We start from the raw sequence: 24,053 nt of genomic DNA, 5'->3' as shown, positions 1-24,053 counted from the left end.
CAATTGATAATGCTTCATGGTTCAGACAGGAAAAGATGTTTGGCCGAATTCTTTTAAAAAATATGAAAAACCAGGCCAGAACAAGGGGGTTGCAGCAATGCATATCGATGGCCAAAGTTCAAAACCTCCCATCTCCATTGTGGTGTTTCAAAAATCCCCCTCCCCCCCTATTTCAATTTTTATAGAGAAGTATGCCAACTGTAAAGCTAAAAATTTATACAGAATAATTCTGCCACGAGAGGAGAAAAATCAAGACCAAGTTTTCGAGTAATTATGTTGGCTAGTTTTCCAAAAAGAAAAATGAACTATGACAGGAAATCTGTTAACTCGCAAACAGAGATTCATAGTTTCACATTTTAGCCATCGATATTCAATGTAATGTACAAGGTGGAATGGAATTCGGGTACAACTTAGATAGGTCTGTGTTACCAGGGAGTGCGGCAGAGAAAAAAAAGTTGGCTCATGCAATTTGTAACCAATGCTACGAAATCAAAACATTAAACTACCCCCTGAATTTAAGAAAATGTGTCCAGCAAGTAGGTTTGTTTTTTTTACGATTCCAAGTTACAAATGCTCCTTTAGATGATAGTAGGTTTTTTTTTCGCCAGAAATTGACACAAACCATAGAAAAAATAACCAGCTCTCCGACAAGAATCGCCTTCAAATGTTAAGAATACCACTTGCGTGCCAAGTAGGTAATGAGGAGGAGGACTACATTGGCACCATTCATGAAAAATTTAACATTTAAAAAAAGTTTACGGCTCCACGATTGACGCTGCATTGTATAAATTTTACATCATTTCTGATAATGCACAGGGACTTAAATTCCTCTCTACTCAAGTTTTTTTTGTCAGAACCTGTAAATTCAATATTTACCGATATCAATAGTATTCGGATCAATGACGTATGACGTAGCTTGGTCTCCACCTTTTGTTTTGTACTAGCATGCCAGAAAACATTCTGATTCGTGAAAGTTGAACTTACGTTTTCGTTTTCATGTTTTTGTTGAAGTTTGTGCGGCGGTCTCTGATGCGGTCTGCGACCGGACGAAACTTTCGAAAGCTTCCCCTTTTATTAGCTCGTCAGTAACTGGTGTACTACAGATAATCCAGTTTACCCCACCATCTCCGAAATATTCATTGGCTTTTATCAGAATTTTTAATTTTTTTCCCTGAACATTCTCCAATTAGTTCTTTTACTACCATGACCTCGGGAAATGATACAGTTGGGTAAGTTTCACCAGTCTCTTCAGACCAGATTTCTTTTTGGCAAGGCTTGGAAAAGTCTCTGCTATGCCAAATCAAGAGCAGAGAAAAGCTTGATCTATGAACCATTAATTGTTGGCAGCTCTAGATCCTCTTGTAAGCCCATATTGACAGCAGAGGAGGTATTGAAGTACCATCTCTCATTAAACGCTGCGCACTGCTCCTGAATACTTTTGAATCTATAGTTGTACTATGCCTTTTTAAGTGTCCTAGGAGTGCAATTTATACGGCTTGTAACCATACCACAGTTCTAAAGAGAAATTTTCTTGCACGGTACATGAAATTTTCTGAGTCATCTATGTATTTGTAGGTTAAGGATCCAGCATCGACATATTCATTGCATAGAAGACAGAGATCGCCTGTTTGTCTGTAAATCTAACTGCCCTTCATTAGATTTCTACAGAACTTTGCATATCACATCCTCTGGGTCAAGTTTCAGAGTAGAACATAGGATGTGATTGTAGCAAAGGATGTGAGCTAGCCGTAACGAGCTGTTTGACTTTTGGAAAGTTAGAGATGCTTTCACTTCCATTACATCAATAATAAACGTTATGATGGGCCTTAACTAATAAGTGAATGATATCTTGACATCCTGTCCGTAGCAGTGTGATTACCTCACCTGATCAGTAAATTTTTTAACATTTGCTTTTTATAAGAGAAGGTATTACCTGATGTAGGTTAGCGGGTGGTCTACATTCATAACGCCTCCTAACCTGCTCTGACAATTTTGTCCCCCAACTAGTTCAAAATTCTCCTTTACTGTGCCGGTTGAAAAGTTCTGTTTCTTACCGTCTACATACCGGGAATTTTATGTTAGGCACTTTATTGAATGCTGAAATGAATAATAGTAAGTGTCTCCTGAAGTGTCCCTTGGATAAATGCAAAGGCAATTTGAGAAGTACTTTTGAGTGTTTCATCAAATGCCTTTGCATATTATAACTTATACAACATTAAATTCTTTAGTCCAAAGTGGTTTTTATCCTACATCACCATTAAAATAAGTTTTAATCAGAGGTCTGGGAATGAATGAAGATGGAGGTACACCTACCTCAACGTCAAAGTAAAAAATCAGTGACACTGAGAAAAAACAATGCAAATGCATGTCTTCAGGCAGCTCTTTACTAATTATTTAAATCAGCTATTTTCTTAATGGTTTAATGAATAAATGATTTGACCGTTGATCTTCAACGCATGCTGTCGAGAAAGGACATTATATCAATGAAACAACCTAGAAGAACATGTCTCATATTCGTTGAATGTTTTACTTATGGCTATTTTGTCAATTTTCAGTGAGAAACCTATCTTTACTTGCCGTGCTCATGTTTTTCACATTGATCCCAAAACAAAAAGATCGTGGATATCGGCCTCTGCCTCTGCAGTCAATGTGTCTTTCTTTTATGACTCAAGTCGGAACCTCTATCGAATCATCAGTGTGGAAGGACCAAAAGTAAGAATGATCATATTTCTTTCTCATGTTTTCTTTTTCCTATCTGAAAGGAAGGCACACTGATAATCCTCCCTGAAGTCACCTTGAGGCTTTTTGAATTGAATCAGTGAGAACAAAAACACACCAACTGGGTAACTTGAAAATGCTCAATTTCCATTAACGACAGTTAATTCATGTAAAGGTTATTGCAGTTAGCGCATCTGTTCCAACTCGGACCTTTAAAGTGTTCATAAGTACTTGTCTTCTGGCAGCAAAAATCTTTTTCTGAAACTAATTTCTTCACCTACTGTGAAGTTTCATGTGTGTCTTGATTATTCTCATTTTTCCGAGTTGGTGTTCTCACTGATTCAAGCATCAGTAAGATACGATATGTTTTCGTTAATTCAGTATCATTGTTGAATTTTTTCTTACGGATACTTCTTTTTTTTCTGTTATTATTATTATTATTATTATTTAAGTTTTCTTAATTGAGAAATTTACATTTAAAGCCTTTTATCATGTAATGTCAAATGTAAATTTCTCAATGAAGGAAACTTAAATAATAGGTAAGTAATAATAAAAAAAAGTATCAGTAAGAAAAAAATTCAACAATAATACTGAATTAAGGAAAACATAAAACCTATGTAGATTACTGAAAAAGAATCACCGACATGAGGATAGCTTTGAGCTTCAGGTGAAAGAAAGTAAAATACTCATTCATCTTAGGCAGTTATTTGGCTTTTTTGGCTATTATTAAGTTACCTAAGCTCATTTGGACCGCGTTAAACATGAAGGAACCTAGCCACAGCAACTACCGCCAAATTTAATTTAGCAATTTAATTTTTTACATGAAAACGGTTTTGTGGGTTTTTGTGCAAATCTCAGTGGATTTCTCCACAGTGCGAAGCAAATTCCTGAAATCCGCACTAACGTTCTCTTGTAAAAAATAAAATGTCCCTGTTAAATCTGGCAATAGCTGATGTGGCTTGGTTCCTTTCTGTTTAACGCGGTCCATTTATAAATGAATTGACCATCGATATGATGCAAGAATAAGTGAAAGATAAAGTTACAGATGAATAATTTCTCTCTTTTGTCAGATTCATGATTCCTTAATGAATATCAATGGTTTTCAATGTTTTATAGGCGGTCATCAATAGCACCATCACGCCCAACATGACATTTACCAAAACATCTCAGAAATTTGGTCAGTGGTCGGATGTTAGAGCTAACACTGTTTATGGACTCGGATTTTCATCAGAAAACGAACTAAACAGGGTAAACAATTTTGACTGTCCTCTCTTTCAAAATCCATCCTTATTATATGTTTTTCTCTCGAGTCAATACAGGTCAACTTAAATTATTTTCAGAGTACCTTTTGTTATCCTATGATCGTGTCGCACGATGACATAACTATATGAAATTTTCTCCCTTTTGAATTTATTTTCATCTGTAAATTCTTACTTTCAGGTAAAACTTGAGGAAAAATACCATGAACTGAGGTCATCCAACTATTTCATTTGAAGCAATAGATTTTTATGTTAAACCATTCATTCCTTTTTGCAGAGTTTGTTAACAATAGTTCAAATTTCAAGCACTAATTCAGAAATTTTTGAGCAGGAAATCATTATTCGCGCTAATGGTGTATTTATTTTCCCATAGTTCATTGAGAAATTTCACGAATTAAAAGAAACGACAAGATTGGCAGCTGCTAAAATCACAGCTAATGGAAATGGAAATGACTCAGGTACAACTCCGGTCACGAGTGCAAATGCAAGTCCGATCACAACAAGAACGTCCGGCACAGATTCAGTGACAATGCAGCAGCAGTGCCTCATTGATCCACCCAACATGCAGTCAAACGCTAGTCCATCGTTACCTATGATGGAAGATCCCAATGACCCAACAAGAAATAATTTGCACCAGAGAAGTCAGTCTTTATCGGGAGTTCAGGTAAAATTCTTGATTGCTTTCACTTATGATTCAGCAGCCTAGAGTCCTCCATTTTATTCAAAATGGCTCCGATAGATGCAGCTGTGTAAAAGTGTATCTAAATTGGCCTAGTTTCACATTTACAGCCATCCAAAATAATTTTACTGTCAGAATAATTTACCGGAATCAATACTGAAACTCTAAGAAGAAGCAGTTTTTTAAATTTTGGAAAATCTGAAGAAAAATTTGTTTTGTTCGGCAGTGTTATAAATGTGCTAGAAAATTCTGAAGAAGAAAAAAATGAAAAGACTGAAACTCTGTTTCTCTTTATCTGTTTCCCTCTATGTGTTTCTCTTTATCTGTTTCTCTTTGTCTGTGTAATGAATAAGAGTCGGTTGTGACATCATCTTATTCTTATTGGTGATGTGATAGAAATAAAGTTCAAAGATTATAACCGTTTCAGCACCAGCTGATCTTTGTTAACGTAGGATCAACAAACTACGACAAATGGAGTGAAAATTAAAGAGGCGAATTAATAAAGTTTATCACTGTATTAATCCGAAATTTGACAGAAACGTCGCACTAAATATTGAGAATAAGAGTAAATGAGAAGTTCGTCGAGTTTCCACACTATGACGCACTTTCACTAGTTGACACTTGATGAGAAAACGCCTGAAGGGCTAAAAAGGCGATACGTGTTTACACACGGGTCTAGGATAAAAGGGACCTCGAGTTAGGCGCAGCGCATGCTTATATAGACTTGCTGACATCACGGGTGGCGAGATAACAAGTCTATGCGTGATTGGCTCGCTATAATCTATGTACCTATCAGTTGTAAGTCTAATGATAAAAAGTAATGGAGATGGACTGAATGATAGGATGGAAAGAAGATTTGAGAGCGAAAAAAAGACTTTTATAAAATGAAAAATAAATGTTAGAAAAGTGTTGACAATCTGTTCACTAAATTGTGCCTAGAAAGAATCAATACTTTAATTTTAAAAATTTAATACCGTAAGACAAAACAAGTCGGCAGTTAGTAGCTATGGTTATTCAATTCTGAAATACACCTTTAGACAGCGAACCACCTTGTAACAAAGATAGTTAATGATTTTTTCCACTATTTTATCACAGGGAAGCGAAAGTCCCAAACACCAGGTGAACGAAACAAAGCCTCCCATCATGACAGCCACTTCAAATGAATCTCGACTGAAGTACGAAAACGACCAACTTAAATTAGCTTTGGCTCACAGGTGAGAGAAATTCATAATTTCATTTAAGAAAATTTTTGTACAGTAATATTACCATCAAATTTTAATAAACGCAAGTAAGCAGTCACATTGAAAGTGGGACTGGGGTCTTACCAGGGTCTTACCTCTAATAGCATCAAAATATTGAAAAGTGCCACACAATTCAAAGTAAGTCAGCTTCTCTGACCCAAACCAAAATTATCTCTCAAATTTTGAGGCTGTGTGGGTATTGACTTGTATCTTGCATAAGTGGAAGGTCATACGGTTGTTTTTTAACTTTCTATTTCTTGAAGGTATCTCGTTTTAATTGAATGAAAATAATATTTGTTTAACTTCTTTTTACACTAGCTCTGCCAATGCTAAAAAATGGGAAGTCGAACTAGCAACTTTAAAAAGTAATAACCTAAGGCTGACAAGTGCTTTACAAGAGAGTACAGCAAACGTAGATGAATGGAAGAAACAGTTGCAGGCATATAAAGAAGAAAATACCCGTTTAAAAACTAAATTTATTGAATTAGAAGCTTCAAAAGGTGCGTAGTCTCTTTAATTTTCCTGTTCTTATTTTTTGGCTGTTGTTTTTTTTAAATTGATCCTTACAAGGTTTCAACTAAAAATATGACAATCCAAGTTTTCATTAATCGGCTGTCAATCAAGTCCTTGATTCCTTTGCACGAAACAAAAGAGGGGAGAGTGAACATTCTACAAATTATATCGCTTTAGCTCATTGGCTTGTTCAAATATGATTTTGTTATTATCATATCTGAAGTAATAAGTTGCACCTTTGCACTTCATAAATTCACTTTTCACTGAATCATACAAAAATAATTTATTCATTGACTAAGTGGTTGTCAGGTGCTGCGGAGGTGCTTTTAGCTTTTTAGTGCTGTTTTGTCTCTGCGATGCGATGTCATGCAGCGATAAGACACAGATTTCAAAAATTGTGCTTTCCGCTCAGTCAATCGCACGACATGACAAAGCGGCCACATAGAGTCAATATCATTTCAATGATCTTGTCTCATCTGCTTTACCTTGTTTTATCCGGTCTACAAGTACAAAATTTCAACCATAACGTTCAAGAAAATAAAACCTCAATTTGGAGGAGGGCATGATTTTGAGTAAGAAATACCCTCTTCCAGATTTCTTGCTGCTAAAGCTTTTTGATGACAGAAATAAGTGTTTACCAACCTCTCTCAATTCCAATTTCCAATTTGAATAAGTGACTGAGGAATACACTAAAAAAATATTTTAATGAACCTTGTTGAGAAATACACCTTAATCCTACCCTCTCTAGCGGTTAAGTATCTTGTTAAGATACCTATGAATTTAACCCTCACTATTTCCTTAAGTTTTACATGTTATACAATTTTTCTAGTGAGCCTTCAACTTTTAAATTCTCCATCAATCACCAATTTTTTTAGTTACCTCTAATACACCCAAAGGGGTAAGCCTGCGTCCGCAGGTAAAGCTCCATCCCCCTCTATACGCAATCAACAGGCAAACACTGAGACTGTCATACTCAGGTCGCCTGGCAGGAAACGGAACCTGGGGCCTTCTGCTCACAGAGCCAGCGCTACAACCACTACACCACACTTGGCTAAATTGACCATAAATAATATCATGTCATTCATTTACAAACAAGATCATCGCTCTCTGAAATGTAAGTAATTGTATCTGTTTGTGATGTAGGTGGAACTGAAGCTGCGGTTGAACTTCGGAAAACACTAGCAACATTACGATTGCGTTGTGAATCGATGGACATAGACATTAAATCTAAAGAAGATGAAATCAAAAGGCTTAACGCGCAGAAACAACCAACTGATGATCGCTTGAAGGCAAGTTACCCTTTGAGTTCCTCATTGAACTTTTTTTCTTGGTTTTTATTTTAACTACATCGTCGTGACTGCTATGGTAAAAAGAGTAGGGATAGAAATCACGAAAATTTTCCTCCATACAAGCATATTGATGACTAAAAGTCTATCTCAGTTTAGTAAGTAGAAAGTCTCTGCTTATGTTTTATTTTTTTAAGGGAAAACTAATCAAAAGTTTCTTATGAAATTTTCTGGAGATTTTTTCTACTTATCAAGAAAAAAACATGCAAAATGGCAAGGGAACATTTTGATATTTTTCCGCGAAGAAGGTAAGACACAATCGGAGATTTTTGAACGCTGCAAATGGGGTATGCATTTACTGCATTTAACTACCACAAATTTTCAGGGATTCTCAATTGTCTGAACAGGTTAAGCTCCAAAGACATTTGAATTGTAATCTTTGTACAAAAAAGAAATTAAAAAATTGTTCCAGAGTGCCAAAATGAGATTATTATTAAAAAACTTATAAATTTTTAAGGTTTTTTGAATATTCAATTTGCGCACAACTAATAATTCTTTGATCTGGGTTCAACTCAACAAATCAGCTTAAAACCACCCTAAATTACTGAATAGGGATCCTTAAATCTCTTTTCTCCTCGAAACCTCCTTTATATTTTTCTCAGCAGTTTATCTACTTTTTTAGAAACCTTTAAAATACGGTTCTCAAAATATCACACTAGATCTCATTAATAGGATTTTTTCAAAAATTTTGGCTGACATTCACTGTTCTCAACTATTCTCTTAACACAAACATGCCACAAACCTGTCTTTCAAAATTCTAATGTCCCTTCTTTCAGAGCATATCCAGATGTAAAGCAACGTTATATATTTTGAACAAGTCATCATCACCAAAATCTCAGTCAGTTCATTATCACAGTCATGTTATTTTTATGTCGCTATGCATAAGGAAGAAAAACATTTGTTCTCCCACTAAAGTCTTCTTGCTCTATTTCATCATCAACTCAGTGACTATAACACAGCAGCTTTTAAGTCCTAAATGGAGAAAATTTATCCGAGTTATTAAACCTTGCATCTCCTTGAGTGAATATACTTGATACAATTTTCCCATTTTGCAGATGATTACCCAAGAGAATGCAGAGCTCCAAGCTGCTGTGAGCCTAGGTCAAGCGCAATTAGAAACGGCTCTGGAGGCACAAGAGTCACAGAGACGTGTTTTGGAGACACTGAATAATCAGTTAGCTCACCAAATTCAAGAACTCATGACGATTCATAAAGAAATGCTCACTGCTCTTCAAACATGAGGTACAACAGAGTGGCTGTAAATACTAATGTAATATCAATGCCACTCTGTCTTGCTATTTGTTTTGTTTCGTTTTTTTTTTTTTTTTTTTTTTTTGTTCTATAAATTGTAAAATATTTTTAAGTTAATCTGATGCTTAACCATTAGGTTAGAAATGTTTAGCAATTTAGTCACTCAATTCTAGCCCTCAGTCTCAAGTATTCAATTCAAAATTGGAACATTAATTTACCTAATATCTGCTAACAATCCTTGTACTTTCAATTTTAATGGATTGATTGTTAAAACAATGTTACTAATTCCAATTTTGAACATTATTATTTCACCAAATATCTAAAAATATTTATTGTCCCTTCAAGCTAAATGGATTCATTGTTAAAAGTCAGGGGTGCAGGACTTTTTCCCTGTATATTTTTTCAGGATCCTGTGGGGCGCAAAAAATTAAAAATATCTTTCAAAACTACGAATTGGAGAATGCTCAAGGAAAATGGCCAAAACTTAAAAAACTTCCCAAAAATCCTATACAAACTGAAAGTTTTATGTGAATGGCTGAGAGTTTCTTAGTTTTTCCTGTCTCTCCAAGTATGACCCATGAAGTCAGTTTACTGTATTCTCTTATAATCAATTTTGACTTCCAAGCTCCTATGAATTTGACACATTCATTAAAAGCAGCACTTAAATGCACTTAGCAGCAGTGTTAATTTGAAAATTAATCCTTCAATGAGAAATGAAATTCTTTCATATAATACAATCGGCAGTGAAAGTTTGATGCAGTCAAAACAAAAAAAGAAACAAAAAAACCTCAAAACTTTATTTTGATTTTACTCATTGTTTGTTAGTTGTACATCTAAAGTTTTTTTTTTTTTTTTTTCTTAAATTAGACAACCTTCACAAAATACTCCTCTATTTTGAATCGAGTGTCAGAAATATTTTCTGTATCAGAGGGGACTGAAATAATAAGTACTCCAACTCCACAAATTTGGACATGATAAGCATTATTTTTACAGACTCAGAAAATTTGGAATGAGCACTCAGTGTCGGAAAAACTTCTTGACCAAGCGACCAGGCGTCCTAATCGGTCGCATGTGGAAATAGGACAGCCCCTAAGTATGGGGTTTATAAATAGAAAAGCTCTCAAATCGCGATTAAAAGCACATGTTTTTAACAAAATCACAATCGATCCATAGAAAAGTCATCTTTTTTAATTTTCTGAAGAAACAGGAGTTCTCATGATGGGAAGGCTAAAAACTTTATGCACCCCTGTGTGCACTCATGCTGAGTCTTCTCAAGAGGTTGCGTATATGTATTTTCTAACAATAATGGGGTAACCATTGTAGCAAGGTATTCCGAAAGTGCAAAATGAGGACTGAAGGATTACTTATCTGCAATAATAATGCAGCTGTGTTGATTCTTTTGTTGACCGAAAGTATTCAAATGAAATCAGTGAGTGCATCATGACTAATTTCAGGTGTGATTAAAAGAGCAAATCGCTGCTAGGGTTTTAAACGAAATACAATTTGAAAAAAAAAAAAAAAAACATGTTTGTATCTTATTGTTAGTGTCTTATGAGGCTAAAAAAAAGGGAATTGTAAACACTAATCTTTTTCATAAGTTGATTCCCTGACTTCCTGTCGTGTGATTAGTTTTCCTTGACAGAAATGTTCCAGAAATGTTGAAGAGAAAACATGCTGCATAGTGTTTTAATTCATACCTTGTGCAGAGGACCATTGTTTCTATTTGTCAGGAAGACTTGAGAAAGTAAGACATTTTTTTCTTGCGATTTTAAGACACTCTAACTCGCCCTTGTAAGTTCATCCATCAAGAGAAAAAACTTAGCTTGATGGAAGTTTAATTCCTTTGGCATTAGAAGCTGCTCAGAAGCCGAATTAGTTGCTACGGACCAGCTGGCCTTAGTCATTATTCAGATCACTAAGCTCTCTCCAGTAATGTGTCATTGTTTAATTCGGACTTTGTTCATTTATTTGTTCACATTTTTCCCTTAATTTTCTCTATGCACATCATATTGTCTTACCAAGAATGTTTTTTGCTGATAACTGTCCATTACAACCTATGAATTTCATCCATTGGGCCCAAATCCTGTTGGTTTACGGTCGACCGCAAGTTAAGAAACTTAACCTTTAAATTTGACTTTAAGCCGCAATAATTATATTCTAAACTCAATCTGTCAGCAAGTTGAGCTTTTTTTACAGCAGAGTCGAGCAATCCTTAGTTTCTCAATGGTACAAACTATTAATCAGCGGTCGAATAACAAAGTCAACATCCTTCATGGTGTCTACAAGTCCGGAAATAGTACTGATTTTTAACGGGTGGTCCGGAAGTGCTGAAAAAGTGCGGAATTTTGTAAGAAGGTCTGGAATTTTTTAATTTTGTTGTCATTATTGTCACAATTTGATCAGGAAATTCAATTTTGCCGAATTTTGTCAATTGAAGGTACTGAAAAAGTACTGAATTTTTCTGTTGAGGAGGTTCTGAATTTCTTGGGAAAGTACTGTAAAAGTACTGATTTTTGGTCAGCCTGTTTTAGTGGACACCCTGTCCTTGCCTCAACTTACAGCCGACCGCAACTCTGCCAACAAGATTCGGGCCCTGATCTTTATGTCTCTGAAGTAGTTGCTTTGTGAATTTCTATACACCTAAGTGACTTGTGATGCCAAATCACCAGTTGTTTTGTTATTGAATCTTTGTTGCTAAAGTTCTAGTAATAGAGTAGGTTTTAGTGCTTTTTGTCTCTGATGCCATGATGTGTTTTCCATTCTCTATCCAGTTTTTCGATATGAGCATAATTATTTTATCATTATCATCTGCTTTGAAAACAGTTTTGAGAAAATTCTTCTCAATGCCCTATTACTGCAGTCGGCCTAATTGCCAATATTTTAAAGTTGAATCCTCATTTTTTATTTCATGCGTAGTAAGTCTGTATCACTTCATCTTTTTAAAATTTTAGTATCTATTTATTTTTTAAAATTGCAACCCTCCATTTTGTCGGATTGCCATCAAAAAAAGTCAAGTCTGTTAGTAGGGTACTTTTTTTCCTATATTATCTTTCTCTCTTTTTCTTTTATTTTTCAATTTAGTGCACTGACAGAGTTGAAGACATGAAATCGACTGGTTCCTCAACTAGAATAGATAAGAAGGAAAAGGAAAGACTTTCAAAGATACAAATTATTTTACTTTCTACTTTGGAAGTGTTACTCGTCGCAAGGTATGCACACTTGTCTCTGCTTCCTTTTTCTTCTCAAAAATATTCTTCTTGTGCTCAATTTTTCTTTATCAAAAGTTTTCTCAGCCATCATTATGAAGAATTTTGAAAAATGTGACTTTTTGGAAGAGCTCTGAGAATTCGTAAGCAATCCTAAAATGAATGGTAGAACTGCTCCCTTTTCAATGCGATTACAATAAATCAAACTGACGAAGGTCAGAGAATTTTTTATGAAGTTTGGAGACATTTTTCACTTAAATTCTGAAAGAGAATTTTCCCAGCTTATTTGGTTGTCGGTTGTTTTTTGTAATATGTGATTCATCCATCTTGCCGTTATGCACTTTGAATCAAACAAGAAAAAATTGTAAATTTTCAATTTTTACCTTTCTCTGTAGCCAACGAACAGTGCACTTTTACTCTAATTTCATCATCAGCTTTATCTCTCGTATGATCTTTGATTTTTTGTTTAACTTTTTGTACATGTTGTATAAAGCGCCTATGAATATATAAATAAAAAGGGAAATATAAAAAAAGTAAGTTGATAACTTTTTAAATACTTCGTTATGCAAGTCATTAGTACAAGATTTTGTGAAATTTTTAATTAGAGGTAGTGTGTAGGAAGGCAGTGTACTTATTGTTAGAATAATTTTTAACAAGAATTTAAAGAATTTTCTATATTATCTTATATCCGTAATTTTCATTTGAATATTACATTTGTTTTTTTATTGCTAGATCTTGTCCCTTCCCCCCTCTGTACTTGTAGATTCTGATCAATTTTCATTTGATTTTTGATCACCTCTTAATACATTGCCAAAGATTTTTTTTTGCTTGTTCTTAAGTACACTTATATTTATTTTACATGCAAATATTGTAGCCCAGATTTCACTTATTTCCTTTCGTGTTGCTGCTTAAGAAGGCTGTACGTAGAATTAAAAAATATTTAATTTTTAGATTGATTTCCGTCTAAAATACGTAGAAAGTTGTTGTGCAAGTGGCTATGTAGATCCTCTTTTTCATAAGTTGCCAAATGCTACCCAGAAAAATGTTAGTAATAATGGGTTTGTTGCTCTTGTGCAAATGAATCCAGAGCGATCTTGCAGGATTTCTTTCTCTCATGTTTAATTCTTGCTGATTTTTCAGAGTACAAGATTTACTAAGTGGTGATAATTAAAGACCCAGTCATTAATTTAATAAATCCTTAATATGTGTAAGTATAGCGGGGAAATTTTTTTAAAAGTTTCTCTGCACAATTTATAGCTATTTTCTTAAAAATAATGTAGAAGTTGCTCTTAAGGTTAACAATGTTTTAATGACATACGATCAGAGAGGTTGGTCAATAGGCAATAAAGAATTATTTTTCCACATTTAGTAAAATATTTTATGCAGGTAAAAACTTATTTATTCTAAGGTGAATTGAAATCGTGAGAATTTTCTCCATTTGAGCATAATCCAAGCTATAAAATGATCATTTCCTTGAAGAGTTACAAGAATTATATATAAGAGAAGTAAGATTTTTCAAAATTTGGGTCAATAACAAAATTTTCTTGTGAGTACCTCCAAATGAGTTTCTTTTGTTCCTGAAATTCATTACTGCTTTTTGATCAATTTTCCTTCATTTGAAAATTTTTTGTTCTGTTCTGAAAGAGGCTGTCCGTTGCAGAACCTTTATTTTGCTCTTTTTATTGAACAAAGAGCCAAAGTACTTGTAAAATTTTATATGAATTATAGCAGCATCGCCATACTCTTTCTTTAATCTCTGAAGCATTGCATCTCATACTGTCATAAAAAATTGTTTCACATTAATATTAGCCCCTCGATATTTTTTTGGTAATAGGGAGAAGGTTACCAATTTTTGAAAGAAATTGTAAGGTCCAGTGCATTCCAATGTTGCTTAACTTTTGGTCAGAAGAATTACATTAAAAATTAAAGGAAATTCTGTGAAAATTTCAACACATACCACATCAATCCCCCCTCTTTTCTTGTAGGAGGGAAGTGAAAACTAAGTTGCAAAATATTACAATCTTTATTGTATTTTATTCATCGGATTCGGCATAGTAGATTCTTCTTTCCACACTCAACGGACTCATCGCATTTTTTTCCTCATTGATCTCATTTTCTGTGTATCCTTTCAATTTTATTTTACAGTAAGCTTTACAGTTTTGCTTTTGAACTTTTGACTGCTATTAACTGAAGGTTGTTATTCTTAGGTAGGACTCACAGTTGTAGCCTGAAAGTGATGTCTGTCCTCTTAAATTAGCTAAAGAAACCTAAATTATTAGCGCCTTTTAACTATTTTCAACTGTTAAATTTCTACCTTTTTTTTTTTTGAGAATCCATGCATTACCATTCAAGGTGTTTATTTGGCGAAAAACTGAAATTAGTCAAAGTTACAAATTTCACACTAAAATGTGTCAACATTTTATCGCAAAGACTGAAATTTTCTCTTCTTGCCTCATTCTTTTCTATGCGGATAGTTTTCAATCCCATCAAAATAAGAATTTCAGAGTATTATGCCTTTATTGAAAAGAATAATAAATTCTAGAAATTGCTTATTTTTTAAGTGCATCTCCATGAATTGCCGATTCCGAGAGTCAGGGAATTTTTCTCAACTTGCTGTAGAAATATCTTGAAAAGTGAGAACTCTTATTCCTGAAGTCTGTCAATAACACTCTGGAAGATTGCTTCCATGTCTATTTCAAATCGCACCATAAGTATATTGTTATTGAAAGTATTAAAGCATGTGTTCTGATCTGCAACACTGCAGATGTTTTGTTAACTCTTACTTAATTGAACGTAGATTGATGTTACAGTAACATCAACGTCTTACACACACAACGTCTTTACTGTAACTATATTACTTAAATTTTTGTATGAGTTTTCTTTAGCCTTTTCATAATATTCTCAGAAATGTTTGTATCAAATTTTTTATAGTATTTTTTTAAAAATGAAGTATGAGCGAAAATTTTGAAACTCAGCAATCGCAGTTGCCGTCACTTGCTCCTACAGTTTCACCCTCATTACGCGATCATCCATGGGAAAAGAAACCCTAGAGCACAGAGGCAAATTTTTAAGGCGAGCAATATTTGTCAAGTTGAGTCTTAAAATCCGAATTCGAGGTTCTGACAGATAACATTCTCTAGTATCCCACAGAATAATTTACATGGAAAGTCGTGTTTTAATATGATGATTTTGAACCCCAATAATTGCCGATTGAAGCTTTAATCAGAATTTCCTCACATCTTTTAAACGGTTATAACTCTATATGGTTGGAACTATTTGTCCATTTTAATGCCTAAATGTTCTTGTATGGCCTCTAAACAGGGGTGCTAAAGTCTCAACTTTTGAGTCCTTTTCTCAAGAATGGTCATTTATGAGGATGTGTGTGCTGATTTCAAACGACCGTTGAACTGCACTAAGCAAACAGGAACCAAGCCACATCAGCTATTGCCAAGTTTAATTGGGCAATTCAATAATTTACATGAAAACGGTTGTGCAAATTTCAGTAAAATTGCCCAGTACGAAACAAATTCCTCAAGGTGAATCCAGGGTTCGATTAGGGATAATTCAAGATCAGAGATAGTGCCACCAGTCACCACTAAGAATTTCACTTTTCTTCGATGATTACTGAAATAATATTGATCAAATTACAAAAAGCAGATCCACAAGATGTAGATTATTTTTTGCTTGATTTTTTGAGGCAAAAATATTGACAATTAGAATTGCAAGCTCTGAGAAAGCACGGCTGAAACTTACAGCTCAGCGGCGGCGGCTGAGCGCTCAACGGAACCCCTCATGTTCTGTCTCTCTCTCTCCCATTGCCGCAATGGGAATTACTCTCCGCCATAGTTACGACTTTATTTTTGGAAATTTTGAGAATATTTTGTTACTGAGAATTCCTCAAGTATGTTGCTATATCCCCTGGATCTTGAATAAGTATTACGGTTTTTTTATTAATTTGGTAAATATATACGGCTATATTGAGTAGCGCGACGTGGTGGCCGAATCGCGAAGTTCGAAGCCTGGATTCACCTTAACATTTTCAAAAGAATCCATGGAAACGTTCTCATGTACAAAAGTAAATTGCCAAGTTACATTTGGCTATAGCTAATATGGCTTGGTTCTTTTCTGCTAAACGCAGCCCAGTTCATCTTGAGTCTGGTGTATTTTCAATTTTTCATTAAGATCAAAACTGGACCAAGTTCAACAGAAACACACCAAGTTGCATTAAATTTGAAGTGATTGAAAGAAGTTTGAAGTTCTATTCCATCATAAGAATCAATGCTCAAGACAAAGTATAACGACTATTTTCACGATGAAAGTATTTTTTGTAATTTTGAATCTTTGACAGGAGATGATGTATGGTTAGTTAAATTTTAAACAATGCTGACCTCATTTTTTTCCGAAATTTGACTTGTTGTGTTTTTGTTAATCTTGGTTTAATCACTTCTTTGTTATGCTGTGAGGTTTCTCTCCAATGACTTTAATATTATGGTGAAATTGGACTACATTTTGCAATCAAGAACTACTATTTCTGAGTTATCCATAAAATCACCCATCTGCCAAGGAAAACTAATGGTACATGTGTTCTTTCTACAGCAAGCCAGAGAAAGTAAATTTTGCAGAATGTAGTCCAATTGCTGTGCGCCTCAATTAAAGTGATTATCGTAGTCCCTAAGTTTTTCAAGGAAGAAAGCCGCTTGATCTGTTCATTGAAATTATTTTAATTAAGTTTTTGCTAGTCATTATTTTACTTTTATAATCTTATAATTGTTTTAAAAATATAGCCAAATATTAACTGGTTTATAAACGATTCGGGAACTTTTTGTAAATAAGTGTGTGTAAGGGGGCAAATTTGAAGCATTCATTTTTCACTCTTTGACTATAACTAATGAAGCTAAATCTAATATCCAACTTTAATGATCTACTCATGATGAAGTTTTGGAGGATTCCCAAGATTAATAGTTGTGACATGCATTCGTGTTCTGGTTCCTTTCCTTTCTCTCTTTTTACCCAAATGATCAATATGGTGCAAGAATTTGATTAAGTGTTTTTATAGAAAATCTAGATGTGTCGTTCAGAATGCATGGCTTTAACAGTCAACTCAAATTGAGTGAGTGTTAAAAATTTTATTCATGCAGTTAATCAGTTCCAGATAATGGTACGTCAGTTTCATGCTTAACACGTTTTACAATTATGTTTTAGAATTTTTATTGCCCTTAACAATTGTTTTTAAATTTTTACACTGTCAGAATGCTGTGTTTAAATTTGAGTTACATCGAAAACTTACTGATTGAGTTATAAAACCAAGATTCAGATTTGTAGTATGAATTTCTATCTAGCTTTTCGTAAAGAAATTGTGCAATTTTTCTCAATTCATTTTTTTTTGTGTGACAGAAGGTATTGCATTATAATTTGAGATCAAGTATTTCTTTTCACTGATTCCTTCTGAGATTAATAATGTAAGATTTTTATTCGAAGATCGTTGTAAATTTTATTTAAAAACTTTAGTTCAAATAGTGCTATTTTACTGAATTTCCTATAAATTTCAAACTATTGGTTCAGTCAATTGTTAAAACAAATGTTAAATAATTATCACTCCCATTCAAATTATGAAGTTTGCAAGCTCGGTGAAATGTGAGAGAAGTTCAGTGACTTTCCTCATCAAATTATCTTTATTTTTTCAGTGTGAGCACTCATGCTTTTTTTATTATTATTGTAAATTAACAATTGAACAAATTTACTTACGCATTTCTAGACTGCTTTAGTCTTTACAAATTTGTTTTTAACATGAAATAATCAAATATAACTAATGGTTCCACTAAGATTTTAAGACTACTCATGCTTTTAAAGTCTGAGAAGAATGATTTAAATTTGTCTCTTCATAAAATTCCATTCTTCAGGTAAGATCTATGAATTTTTTGAATGACAATATACCATTGACATTGAAACTTTAAGTAATGGCTCAATTTTGTCTCAATTCCTGTGACTTTCTCATAGAATAATAAACAGACTCCGTCAACAATAATTGAGTGTGAATCCATAATATTTCACCCAGTACAAGTTTTATTATTAGCTAATAATTCCGAATCAGTATTTATTTTATGTAAGCTATTTGAATAGATGAACTATAGTTTAAGTTTTTAATAAGGCTGTATTTTTTTTTATACATATATCATTATCATTTTATCTCATCATTTTTCTGTGCAATTTTGTAGATCGAGGGATGTATAATATCCGTAATTTTTTATAGTGTTTGAGTAAGTACAATAATTTCTCCAATTGTGATTGCTCCATAGCTTGTCCTAAGATAGGGCAGATTTTTTGAGGCACTGGGCTCAATTGGAATTTATCAATTTTGATGCTATTTTTTTCATTGTTGTCTGACGCATTTGCTGCCTGTCTTTTTTTCTTGAGCAAATTCTCAAAGAATTACTTCAATTAGTTGAATAAACTCAAAGCCTCTGCGGTGAAAGCCTGTAAAATGATTCGTAAATTCCAAAGTTAAACTAACCTAAATTTCACTCATGTGAAGCAAAAACTGATGAATACTATAAAACCTGCTGATACCGGTTTCCGTCGATTTTTCCTGCTGCCAAACGGTAAATTTGGGGTAAATTCACGGGAAATTCTTTCTTTTTGTTTTCTTTCCTTACAAAAAAATTTCCGAAAAGGTACAGAAATGTCGTTATGACCTTTGCAGGTTTTATTTGCAAAAGTTTTGTTTCTCTTTTTTCCAGTTACCTGTAAATCAAGGAATGAAGTTTTCTGAACTTCTTGGACCTATTGGTCTCCCTGGTTACAAGTATTTGGATAAAATTCTCCAACTATTCTGGAACAGGACATTGGGCTCATGCCCCTGTTGCCCTGTTGAAGGATTTCTCGAAGAATTCAAATGTTTCATAACTTTCTTGAAAGGACAGGACTGCTCATGGGGACACAACAGGGTGTCTAGCCCATGATTTCTCAGGAGTCCGAGTTCCAAGAAATCAGATTGTTAATCTTTGCACTCGCTTTTGCACCTCATGACTGTTGAATTTTAGCTATTTTTCCATTTAAAAACTTCTAACACAATCTCCTGCTGAAAACGTACATAGCTCTAAGGATAGCATAGGAATATTGTCTGGCTCTCAAATACTTCAGAGCTCCCTCTCAAGGCTCAGTCATTTTTTCTTTCATGTCTGAGGCATCTCTTAAGTATCCTTGCTTAAGATAAGTTTCAGCTATAATGCGACCATAGATCAAGAATTTCTCAGTCTTTCAGATTGTTCGTAACACAGAAAATTTTCAAATTTAAAAAAAGGCTGCTCTGAAAATATTCAAGAATATTTTGACTCAAAGGTATTTATAGGAAATGAAAGGTTTTATCTAGCAGTACAGCTTCTGTAACGAGTTTTTCCAGTCCCAAGTGATGAAAAATGTTAAACTTCCTCCATCAAAAGACACTTTATGACTAGGTACATCATTCTGGTTGTGATTTTCTTTATTTTAATACTTTTACATAATTCTACTTTTCCCCCCTCCCTCCCCAACTTAAGGATCTTCTCCCTAGAATAAACGAATTGTCCTTCTTAATGTTTTGTGTTTTTTAGGATCAAAAAATTTCGGTTCATTGCCTATTTAATTTGTCTTTGGCATTTATTATTCACTTTTTCATCGAGGTCTTGCCAATTTGACCATAAATCTGTATCTAGGACTAACTTAAGAATTATTATTGTTTGCCATCGTCATTGATTTTTTTGCTCTAATTTATTTCTACTACTTATTTATTTACTTGTTTTAAACTCATTGGTCATTTTCCTTTTGTAAAAATTATAATTAATACATCATTGTAAAACTATAAACCGTGTCCTTTTTTTGCAATATTGTGGCCAAAATTTTGAATGACCCCAAAGCCAAACACAAATTTATCTTTTTAATTCTTTATGACATGTCGTATAGTTACATTTTCATGTTGTTAACTATCACTGAAAATGAGAATGATTATAATTCATTCATTAAAAACTCGGTCAGAAAGAAGGGATGAAGGGACAATGAACCCACCAACTTATAAATTAATTTTTCAAATTTATTTTTCAAAAAAATGTAATAACACAAGTGACAAAAATAAATATTGCCTCAACAATTTAGATCATTTCAGTTAGGATTACATTTTACATGGTATTTTCAAAATGTCTTCAGTGATAGTAAATTAATTTTGTCAATTCTTGTAAAACTCATCAAGTCTGTACTAATAAGCTCATAGTCCTCCTTCATATCCTCATGTATTATCATTTGTTACAGCTTAAGAGTCACAAGCATCGAGATAATGCCTAACGCTTTGTCCAACTCCCGCTGAAGGCCAGACAAACTGAAATACTGTCAATTCAAGTCATCTCATTTTTTATTTTGTTGAACCAGTTTCAACTGCGATAAAATTAGTTCATTGAGCTGACAGTTCACAGTTTGCCAAGTTACTTCAGTTAAAAGGGACATGTTCGTTACCACAGACAATACGTAATACTAATATATTTGATCAACTTATTCAGAGAGTTTCCTATTGCTCTTCGGCTGCGAATTTTGAAGACTGTTAAAGAAGGAGGGGTTTCACATATTTTTATGCAGAAACTATCAGGAGCATAAAATGATACCTAATTATACAATCTGCCAAGTGTATTCACACGTTCACAAAATGGTCAGGTTGCTCAGATTTGACATTCAATTCTTCTGAAGACAACCTCTAAAGGTAAAAAAGAAAAAGGGAATTTATTTTCTCCTCCTTTTTATCTCAATAAATCCCATCACATATTACTAACACAACCTGAGATTGGCACCCTTTAAGATTACTGTTTCACTTGTACATAAGATTCTTCAAGAAAGATCTGAATTACCATTAAATAGGAAATGAGTGAAAAGAGAGGGTCTTCCCATATTTGTGTTCTCAGCTCGGTGGCTGTTTTCCTTTACAAGTTATGTGCATAGAAAAAGTGATACATTCTTAATGTTGGACTTAAACATAATGAAATCGTGAGAATCGGTTTATGAACTTTTTGAGGACACAATATGTAGGTACAGTGAGACAGGAGACAAAAAGGAGTTCTTTGAAATACAAAATAAATTATTCAAGTCTAACTTTAACTCCAAGTCTTCTTAGATGCCTCTCATGCTCAGCTCTAATAGTGGCTGCAATAATTACAATTTATGAAGTTAATAATTAAACATATTTTTAATTCGCATGATGTAGGCGGAAGTTGAGAATTGACCAAATCATGGCCACCTGATTATCGCAGAATATAGTCGCTAGACAGCGCACTCAGCTGGTAGGAAGTATACAAATCAACCTATTTTTCGAAGGCCACTCAAGTTCAGCTTAAGAAGAGTAAGGTGAGATTTGGAGTTAGTTTCAGACTTGCTCCACATGATTTCTGTAATGGCTAAGAAATTTTTCGGAGAGATGTATGATACATCCCAAGTAACTGGTTAAATAAATATTACGACGCTTAATTTATGATTCAAACTGAGGAGTTCATCATGGTAGTGTCATAATGGATCACTAGACAAGGTACAAATTTAGGCATTCTAATACATTTTTCCTAACCAGAATTTGTGGAACACGATTCGCGCAACGAAAATTACTGAAATCAACTCCTAACGAAGATATTAACGTTTTTATTTCACATTGGTTACGAGGAATTTGAAAGGCCCGCTCACAAGAAACTCAAAGCTCTACGTGAGTCAAATCGCGCACCACAATGGTTTCAGCAAGCCTCTCAATCGAGCAGACTTCATTTCCCACCATGTGTTGTTCAAACTATAAGCAATTTGCTGTAACTGAACCAAAGCGTCAAGATTGAGGTTGTCAGATTTCTATATCGAAGAGACTGTCATGATAACATTTAGCGCGCGATGTGAATCATGTAGAGCATTGAGTTTTCATAAGCGGGTGGTTTGAATTCACGTATCAAGAATCATTAAATATCTTTGTAAGGAGTTGATTTCAGTGATTTTTGTTGTGCGCATCGTGTTCTACGTGAAATTTCGGTTGAGAAACATGTATCAGAATGCTGAAATTCGTACCTCGTCTAGTGGTCCATTCAATTCAACATATAAGAAGAAAAAATTAAACAGAGACAAACTTGGAAAAAGTGATATGGAATTGTCCATTTCTCCTGCCCAGGGTTAATCATGGGTAAACATTGAAAGATACTAGTTATGGTTACATGAGAAAATCATCTTAAAATTCTGAGGCCTCTACAGATATCTTCAAATTTCCTAAATTCAGTTTGGGGACATGCACTGGATCCAAAGTTTTAGTTATTTTCCCTGTTGCGACTGTACAACCTCTCTCTCGAAAAGCGAAAGTGGTACCCACGGGCATGATCATATTGTACATTAACGTTAAGCGAACAGTAGCGTAATCTCCGGGCATCAAAAACTCCTTTTCAGGTGGAAAGTCGATCCTTGCATGACAATTCCAAGTATGACAGAATATATTGGCGGCAAATTTACACTTAATAGGTTTAGTACGCCCGCCTTCCTTCTCCGTCAACAAGTATAAACTAGCATGATATACATTGGTTATTGGTAAACCTGATTTTTCTTTACACAGAGTCATGCCTTTCTTAACATTCTTAGCTTTAATGCCTCTACATAGAGCTCCGATGTGGTCTCCTGCAGCAGCGGAATTTACAGACTGCTTAAAAACTTGTATGTCTGAGAATGTTGTGCTTAAAGTTTCACCAAAACCAACTAAGAGAAGAGGTTCATTTTTCTTAATGTTACCTTGCAAAATTGTACCAATGAGAACAGCTCCTCGGCCAGGCACCAAGAGAGCATTATCAATCGGCATTAGAAAAGGAGCATCTACTTTCCTTTCTGGTACTTTAAAATAATTATCCATTGTATCTAGTAACTTCTGAATACTTGGCTCCCCTAGCTCAGAGGTGTCCTCCTCTAGAGCCCGCAAAGCTGACCCTCGTATCATTGGTGTTTTATCACTGAAACCAAATTCAACTAAAAGCTCTCCCATCTCGAGCTCGACTAATTCCAACATGTCGGAGTCAACGAGATCTGCCTTATTGATAAATACTATTAAGTCTAAGACACCGATTTGTTTGCACAAGAATAAATGCTCTTTAGTCTGAGGCATTTGACCATCTGTTGCTGAAACTACAACGATGGCACCATCCATTTGTGAAGCACCGGAAATCATATTTTTTACAAAATCCGCATGTCCTGGACAATCCGTGTGAGAGTAAAGTCTTTTCTCAGTACGATATCCAACATGAGCTATGTTAATAGTTATACCTCTAGCTTTCTCGGCGGGAGCTTGATCAATCTGATCGTACGCCACATAATTGGCAAGGCCTTTTTTGGATGCATATTTGGTTAGAGCAGATGTAAGCGTAGTTTTACCATGATCAACATGGCCTACCGTTCCAACATTACAATTTTCGAGATCACTAGTTTTGGAAGAGTAAGATTTTCCACTTAAATGTATTAGACTTTTACACGATGCACGCAAACTTTTCCTCTCACATGATAGTAATAATTTCTGGGCACTGACATGAGGACACACATAGAAAAGCTTCTGAATAAGACTAAACATGGTTGGAAACTTTACCGTGACATTGAAAAAAAATGAAATAATAAAATTTACATCATAATTTTAGAGAAATAAATTCCAATTCATGGAACATCACCATGCTATCACTTATCAAGAGACAATAACAACAACATAACCTAATTGTTGTGGCGAACTAGAATGAGAAACAGGAAGCGCGCTCTGTAAGAATATGAACGAAATCTACTTTGAGCAAATGTCACACAGATGCCGTTGGTGATTTACCATATCAATCAGCTGA

The 24,053-nt window shown here is 34.3% G+C and overlaps 2 protein-coding genes across 2 annotated transcripts; one reads left to right on the top strand and one right to left on the bottom strand.

Moving 5' to 3' along the window:
* The first annotated feature begins 998 nt into the window (after positions 1-998).
* Positions 999-20,054, top strand: LOC109042929 (homer protein homolog 1). The gene is made up of 8 exons (XM_019059912.2): positions 999-1,229; positions 2,556-2,712; positions 3,835-3,966; positions 4,351-4,641; positions 5,752-5,870; positions 6,216-6,397; positions 7,554-7,699; positions 8,812-20,054. Exons 1-8 carry the CDS (start codon positions 1,204-1,206, stop codon positions 8,995-8,997), a joined length of 1,239 nt encoding a protein of 412 aa, XP_018915457.2. The 5' UTR covers positions 999-1,203; the 3' UTR covers positions 8,998-20,054.
* Positions 20,055-20,257: 203 nt separating this feature from the next.
* LOC109042917 (elongation factor Tu) lies at positions 20,258-23,935 on the bottom strand. The gene has a single exon (XM_019059898.2). It carries the CDS (start codon positions 23,795-23,797, stop codon positions 22,424-22,426), a length of 1,374 nt encoding a protein of 457 aa, XP_018915443.2. The 5' UTR covers positions 23,798-23,935; the 3' UTR covers positions 20,258-22,423.
* Between the last annotated feature and the right edge of the window lie 118 nt (positions 23,936-24,053).

The sequence above is a fragment of the Bemisia tabaci genome, chromosome 6 (genome assembly GCF_918797505.1).
Source record: "Bemisia tabaci chromosome 6, PGI_BMITA_v3".
Taxonomy (NCBI): domain Eukaryota; kingdom Metazoa; phylum Arthropoda; class Insecta; order Hemiptera; family Aleyrodidae; genus Bemisia; species Bemisia tabaci.
Note: the sequence above shows the minus strand (reverse complement) of the source record. Positions and strands in the feature narration are given on the sequence as shown.

Excerpts from the sequence above, each read along its gene's own strand:
- LOC109042929 (XM_019059912.2), top strand. The coding sequence starts at position 1,204 with ATGACCTCGGGAAATGATACAGTTGG. Across the intron at positions 2,713-3,834 it reads TCAGTGTGGAAGGACCAAAA|GCGGTCATCAATAGCACCAT; the intron begins GTAAGAATGATC and ends AATGTTTTATAG. Across the intron at positions 7,700-8,811 it reads CAACTGATGATCGCTTGAAG|ATGATTACCCAAGAGAATGC; the intron begins GCAAGTTACCCT and ends CCCATTTTGCAG.
- LOC109042917 (XM_019059898.2), bottom strand. The coding sequence starts at position 23,797 with ATGTTTAGTCTTATTCAGAAGCTTTTCTATGTGTGTCCTCATGTCAGT.